The following is a 7,857-nucleotide window of genomic DNA, read 5'->3' on the forward strand; positions in this document are numbered from 1 at the left end:
TATATATATATATATATATATATATATATATTAATTATTATTATATATTATACTGTTATATATAACAACAGTATATATAAAGCACCATAAAGTAGTCCAAAAGTCTTCTGAAGTCATTCACTATATGAGGAATATTACATCATTTATTATTTAATGTAATATAATATTTATTATTTATTAACAAATTAATTTGAATCCTTTCTATCTGCTTCAGCTCTTAATTCTTTTTCTCACCAGCACAAATGTGTATTGATGCAATAATTTTTTTTTAAACACATAGCTGTTCTTCACACATAGCTATTGTATGACTTCAGAAGACTTGGAATATAACGTACAAGACATAAGTTCTTCTTCTGTGGTGATTTTATTGTGTTTATGTCCTTTTTGGAGTGATCATTGTATGCTGTAAACAGCTGCATTGAGATTCTTCAAATTTCTCCTTTTTAGTGTTTTATTGGAAAAAAAGCACATTTACATTAAAATTTGTAGTAGTGAAATAATAAGGCCGAAGGACTGATATACAACTAGCATGGAGATTTACAATTCCATAGTAGCATTAGCATACCACAAGTTTTTGAATTAAAATGGTGAGGTGTAGCTTGGGTCAGTGTCTCAAGCTGATCTGCTATCATTTGGAATGTTCGAAGAATCTCCCCTTACCAAACCTCTTTTTTGGCACCTTCCTGAGGACAAACGCTTAAGCTGCTGCTCATCCAGGAAGAGACATGAATGCACATCTGTGCTCCTGTGAGATGTGAACTTCCTGCATTTATGCAACATGACAGGGCAAGGAACATAAAGAAACATGTCAGCGACTTAGATATTTTAAACGCGACTTTGAGAGGAAAGCTTTCGGAAAAGGCCTTCTGCATGGATACTCTTAAACCTTAAACTCTTGTTAGTTTAGTGAGGGATCGCATTAGCTGTGATTCCTAGTAGGTCTCTGACAATGTTTGCAGCACATAAAAAAACACAACTAAGTATTTGAGAGCAGTTAAGAGGATGCAAAGGATTATCTATTCAAACATGGTCAAAACAGATTCAAGTGCATGTGCTTCTAGCTCATCATTTGTTGTGCTATAAATTACATTTAAAGAGAAGCAAGTGACTTTAACATGACCGAGTTGCTCATTATAGGCAATTTTTGCAGCTTAATGTAGAAGAAACCTTTTAAAAGCTTACTGGATGTATACAAACATAGCAAAGCATTTGATCGCACTTAAGAGGATGAAAAAGATTATCTGTTGTAACCCTGGTCTGGAGCTCCACAAATTTCCACCCAGGGTTCACCTAAATGAGCCCAAATGGGAAGAGTAATTGACGTGCATTCCAGTATCTTGCACTTTTGCACACTTTCCCTTGGAGCTATGCATTTTATGGGGTATGAGACGCAAATAGTGTCAACAAAGATGAAGCATTTCAAATCGGTGTTTGCTGTTCTCAATTAAAGTGCACATGGGAATGTTGCACAATTTGAAGTAGTTCACTGCAAATGCATATAAACATTACAACAAATTCGTAATCAATAAACATACATTCTCACAGGCTGTCTGGGATAGTCACGTAACTCTTGCTTCACTATAAACACAGCACATTTTGGTTTCAGCCAGCAGTTGTAAATTTTTTGCTTTTTTTAACTCTCTGGTGCTGCTCACGTGGTGGTCAAAAATTACCAAACTATATTTTATGTAACTATATTTTAGTTTGATAATGTTTTTTATTTAATATTTTTTTATTTTAAAATGCAAAAATACTGTTCTTAAATTTCATATGAAGTATATATATATATATAACATATTTTACTTTAAAACTGCATTAAATTCAGTGCCATAACTGTAAAAAAAAATTAATAAATCCACTGTAGGTGAAATACGCTTACCATTAATTTCTAATGCAGTCTTGTGTCTGTGTGTGTGTGTGTGTATGTGTGTGTGTGTGTGTGTGTGTGTGTGCGTGCGCGCGTTTTTGTGACAAATGAAGACATACATTTGTATAATGACAAAGGTATGACATAGGTATTACAAGGAGAAGGTGACTTTTCAGGACATTACCCCATGTCCCCACTTTTCAAAACGCTTATCATTAAATTCAGTGCCATAACTGTAAAAAAAAATTAATAAATCCACTGTAGGTGAAATACGCTTACCATTAATTTCTAATGCAGTCTTGTGTCTGTGTGTGTGTGTGTGTATGTGTGTGTGTGTGTGTGTGTGTGTGCGTGCACGCGTTTTTGTGACAAATGAGGACATAAATTTGTATAATGACAAGGGTATGACATAGGTTTTACAAGGAGAAGGTGACTTTTCAGGACATTACCCCATGTACCCACTTTTCAAAACGCTTATAAATCACACAGAATGGAGTGTATTGAAAATCTGAAATAGCACAAAGTTTCCTGTGAGGGGTAGGTTTAGGGGTAGGGTTGGTGTAGGGCAATAGAATATACGGTCTGTACAGTATAAAAACCATTACGCCTATGGAGAGTCCTCATAAACCATTAAAACAAACCTGTGTGTGTGTGTGTGTGTGTGTGTGTGCGCGTGTGTTTGTATTCACATAGCAAGTGGCAAAAATTTTACCATGTTTAATACCATTTCAATTAATAAAAAAAAAATCTCTTTTAAATCATTTTTAAATCACTGTTATGCTAAAATAATGTATATTTCATCTTGACCAAACACTCATAAAAATAGTTTAATTGCAGGGATTTTGCGTTTTTGGTGTTATTTTGATTCTCAGCAGATTTGGTGCAAATTTGATCCCTTTGTGTCTTGCTACATGTCCTGCAAATGTAAATTCGATTTGGTTTATCAAATGTAGCTTATTAGCACACCTTAGAATTAAGCTAATTCCCTTGCTAAATTCTTTACAACAGATTATATATTATTATTCAGTCACAACTTCAGTAATGTAGTTGTTGTGAATTCATTCGACAGGCAAAAAAAAAAGAATCCGTAAAGGCAATAAAACTGAGTCATTTTCTATGCCAGTGCCTGTAAGGTGACTTTGCTGTGCCACCCCTCTTTTGAAACGCCGATGTGTAATTGCAGGCATCACCCCTGCCAAAAAGCGAAATTAGGGGTGTTTATTGACTGGTAATGAGGACAGAGTGATTAATAGTCTCCTTCACACTCTTCCTTCACACTCCCACATTCGAGTCATCGAGATTTCAATTTGCCAAACAACAAAGGTCAGTGTTGAAAGTATGCAATTTGCCAAACAATTGGATGCAAACTTGTGACATCAATGACGAATGAGATAATTTTCCATAAAATCCAGGTGAACTACTCTGAACTCAGTGTCAAATGATGAAAGATCAAACATTCCTACAAAACAAAAGGTCTTTTGTGTTTGTTTTCGTCACCAAAGTCTAATTTAAAACCAATCGTTTATGTAACAAACCAGGCATCCCATGACGTTATCGCCCACCATGCAAAGACCTCCCAAACCCTGCGGTTCTTCGAAGGCAAGACATGTAGTTCTGAAAAGATATAGAAGCACCCAGGGCAGCGTGATCACCAAAGTCTAATTTAAAACCAATCGTTTATGTAACAAACCAGGCATCCCATGACGTTATCGCCCACCATGCCAAGACCTCCCAAACCCTGCGGTTCTTCGAAGGCAAGACATGTAGTTCTGAAAAGATATAGAAGCACCCAGGGCAGCGTGGAGATTAGGAAGCTCACTGGATATTTATTTTCATTAGACACTGATGCTGAATGGACCTTTGATGTAGCAGCGGGAACCCTTGCCTGTCTGCAACACTTCTGTCTTTCTGTGTCAGTGCTATCATTAGACTTCAGTTCCTGTACTTTGCACTGGAGTCTGTAGTTTAGTGTCTCTTACGATTTGACTGCACTGGGTTTGATGCTAAGATGTTTTGCTCTTGGGGGTGGGAGGTGATCTCAAAACATTAAACACATGGAGACATATTAAAACATATGGAGATATAGATCTGAAAGAAAAACAAAAAACTGAAAGCAACAAGTCAGTGTCTGGTTATTGAGGTAGAACTGAGGAGGAACGTGTACTTTTACTAGTGCCTAGTTATATGCAAGTTATGAAAAAGAATTGGTACCCATGTCATACCAGGAAAGTGACGCATCTGATAATTGCCAAGTGAGGCCTACTGCTTGCATACTGTTGAAAAGAAAATTGAAAGGCTGTTAACTGTAATTGTTAGTATTAAAATAACCACACAAGCTTATGGTAGACCACAACTCTTACCTTATTTAGCATTAGAATCTGCACTAAATACCACAAACGGCTCACAGAGGACAAAAAATGGCTTCTTCTGTGAGACAAAAAAGGAGAAATGGTAACACTTCATGCTATTTTTACCTTATTTAACCCTTTTTTTGGTATAAATTAATATATTTAGGTTGATTCACTGATATTAAATATTGTTTTTGACTTGAATAAGACCAGTTAATTTAGATGTTACCATTTTAGGTTACCTTTTTCAGTGCAGTTAGCATTAACTAACAATGAGAAATACATTTATTCCATTTGTTCAAGTATTTGTTAATATTTATTAATGTCATAAAAAAACAAATGGTCATGTTGGCTCAAGTCCATTACATAATATTAACAGATACGACTTTTTATTTTAATAGTGTATTGGTAGATTTGAATAATGAATTGGTAAATGTTGAAATGAACACTAGTTAAGATTAATCATTTATTTATTGTTATTTGATGTTAACTGATGAAGTGAACAGTAACTGTCACCAGAGAAGTGGATGAATGTTCTGGTAGTTTTTTCCCCCAAGATTTTGTAATTAAATCCTTGTAAAATATCATACAAGTCTTGAAAAAAATTTACTTGTATGCCATATTTTTTAAGTGTGAGGAACAAATCGAAATGTAAGTGGTTGTCCCTATTAATTATAATTGCAAGGAAAAAATATAAGTACAAAAATAAAAGTTATATGAGTGTATAGGTCATTTTTTGTTCGTTTTTAGTTGAGTTTGAATCCATTCTAAATAACCTCTAATCTGTTATACCACTGCACGCTAATGACGCTCCATTGCTTTAGCAGAATATACTTATACACAGTTTTGCACTTTGTGGTTTCTGTTTCATGCTATTGCACTCAGTCATGAAACAGAGAGTACACCTTGCCAAATGGATGCACTAGGCGCTCAAATAAATATGCCAAACGGGTGGCCTTCCAAACACGCTGGTATGCATGTCATTGCTGGCCATCTTTTACCACACACATTAACTGTGCGCCCAGACGCCATGCAGATGTGCTGGAGAAGTGCCAGTACTTTTTGAAGTGCAACAATGAGCTTCATGAGAATTCAGTGCTGTTGCAGGGCCAAAAATAACAAAAGTTGATTGGTTTTGTTTGCTACCATGCTTATAAAACTGTATTCTGTTTCTCCCCAGATCTTACAGGTGAATCTAGTGATGTCCATCTTGCTGTACGGGATGTTCCTCGTGTACCTCTATGGTATCTCAGCTTCTATGATGGACAAGCAGCGCCCCACGCAGGACCCCATCAACACGCTCATCATAAAGCTCCTGCAGGCCGACATCAGCCGCAGCCATCAGAAGCAGGACGACGTGCTTCCTTCCTCCACCATAAACTCGCCTGCAGTGACTGACTATAGGGAGATAGTCAGCGACCAGCCCGTAACGGACATCCCGACTGAGCTTCTGCGTCAGCACAAACGTTACAACTCGCCTCGCGTGCTCCTCAGCGACCAACCTCCGCTTCAGCCGCCACCGCTCTACCTCATGGACGACTTTGCCAGCAACCAGGACGGCAGCGGCACCAACAAGACGCGGCAGAAGCGCCATGCTGAGCACAAGAGCTACAGAGGCGAGTTTTCGGTGTGCGACAGTGTCAACCTGTGGGTGACAGACAGGACCACGGCTGTGGACATCTATGGACAAGTGGTCACGATTTTGGGGTCCATCAATGCAGGACGTACAAATATCAAGCAGTACTTTTATGAGACAAGATGTGACACCGGCAAGTCCCAAAAGGGCAGGTGTCGGGGTATTGACGGAAAGCATTGGAACTCGCAGTGCAAAACCTCGCAGACTTTTGTGCGTGCTCTCACTCAGGATAAATCATCTGTGGAATGGAGCTGGATACGGATAGACACAGCGTGCGTCTGCGCGCTCTCACGCAAACACCGCAGGACGTGAAAAACACTGCAGCGACTTCTCTATTATCTTACTTACGTTCCCTGGGGGGGCTGTAAATATATAAATATAAATTATTATTTAAGTTATATGGAATGCATATAGTTTATACATGTCTATGTATAATGTATAAATATACTTGTTATTTATTTAAGTTGTTTGCAATGAAAAATCTTTAAAAAAAAAAGACTTACAATAACTTGCAATGCTGCTAAGCTACAGGAGCATTGCATGCTGAATTGTGCCTTGCTCACGTATCAGAGTCAGAGGACACGTCACTCCTGGACCTTGGGAACAGTTGCAATAGAAAACACATATCACTCAATATCATATTAACTTCAGTATTGTTCATGAAAACCAGTTTTTCTACTGAAACAGGCTGCCAGTATATCCTCTTCGTGACTGGGAAAACGAATCACAGTTGTTGTCGTATTTTGTATAGAAATGTGTAAACATACAGTGTAGCAAAACTGCATGAAATACCTAAGAAATATATATTTTTCTAAACACTCCTATTAGTGGTTTCTAAATGCAGAGACTTGTGCAGAGAGTCAATCCTAGCAGAACATAAGAAATTGGTTTTAGCGCATTCCAACATAGCCGCAATAAAGTGGGAACGAAAGCAGCCAAGTATTAACTTTTAAGGGTCCAATGATGAAATTGTTGCTCTCCATTGTGTAGCTTTGTAGCCCTGAGGAAGCTCCTCAGCAAATGGAGGAAGTGGGCTCCTCCCACTTACCACGCCCTTCTCTGGCACCCCACCCAGCCCTCCAGAAACCACCAGAAATAAGCTTACTGCACTTTTAACCTCTTTTTGATCACCTGCTATGATCAGCAGCAACTTCCCCACCTTAAAGAGCGTAGCCAGCACACGCAAGAGCAGCATGTAAACAAAATGTGCCATTGCTAATGACACTGTAGTCTTACACAGAGGTAAAGCTGCCTTAAGACGATGTACATATGTGCAGAGCTGGGATTTGAACACATAATCTCCCCCTTAAGAGGGTTTCGCTCTTGTCAGACTCATCTTTGGAGATGAGCATTTCACCGGTGCGCTGCGGCTAAAAAAAGGCCTGCCATGTTTTCCTGCTTTACTTTTATATAAAGAGACTTGCTCAATCGCTAGTCAGGAGATACTAAGGTAAAGAGATTTCAGTACGATTTGCGATATGCAATGACTTTACAAAACATGTCAGTCTCTTCAACAAATTAATGTTTTGTACTCCTCCACAATAAATATGTTATAACCAAGACAACATGTTTGTCAGCAAAGCATATCAGAAGCATATAGACCGCACTCGCAGTCATTTGAAGAAAGACCAGACAGCTTTGGCTTGGCTGTTGTTCAGCCTTATCTTTGTGACACATGACCCAGGTCAACTCTGATTGGACAAACTGTCCACAGGGAACATCATGTAGAAACCAAAATTTACCACCTGCATATAATACCACCTACATTTATAGCAGCGTATAAAACTAGCAGGATAAGCTGGAATGAGGTCCAAACCCATTACTACAGGAAGTGAAGTGCGAAGACTTCGTCCTCCAAGGTCCGAACATAAAGCTTTATTAGCATTAAATTGTCTATTATAATGTGGCTATAAAAAGATCAGTATAAAAAATTGTTTTATTGCTTTTTAATGTTTTTCACGGGTTGTTGGGATTGAGAAAGGCACTTTTAAACAAGCAAAAGTTTT

The 7,857-nt window shown here is 38.0% G+C and overlaps 1 protein-coding gene across 1 annotated transcript in view; it reads left to right on the forward strand.

Moving 5' to 3' along the window:
- Nucleotides 1–6,331, forward strand: part of LOC107579734 (neurotrophin-3-like) — an 18,112-nt gene extending 11,781 nt beyond the window's left edge. Inside the window, exon 2 of the mRNA XM_016265534.1 lies at nucleotides 5,396–6,331. Coding sequence (XP_016121020.1) covers nucleotides 5,396–6,163 — 768 coding nt within the window. The 3' untranslated portion in view covers nucleotides 6,164–6,331. The remainder of the gene's footprint in view (nucleotides 1–5,395) is intronic.
- The last annotated feature ends 1,526 nt before the right edge of the window (nucleotides 6,332–7,857 follow it).

Source organism: Sinocyclocheilus grahami, unplaced genomic scaffold (assembly GCF_001515645.1).
Source record: "Sinocyclocheilus grahami isolate Dianchi unplaced genomic scaffold, SAMN03320097.WGS_v1.1 scaffold33.1, whole genome shotgun sequence".
Taxonomy (NCBI): Eukaryota; Metazoa; Chordata; class Actinopteri; order Cypriniformes; family Cyprinidae; genus Sinocyclocheilus; species Sinocyclocheilus grahami.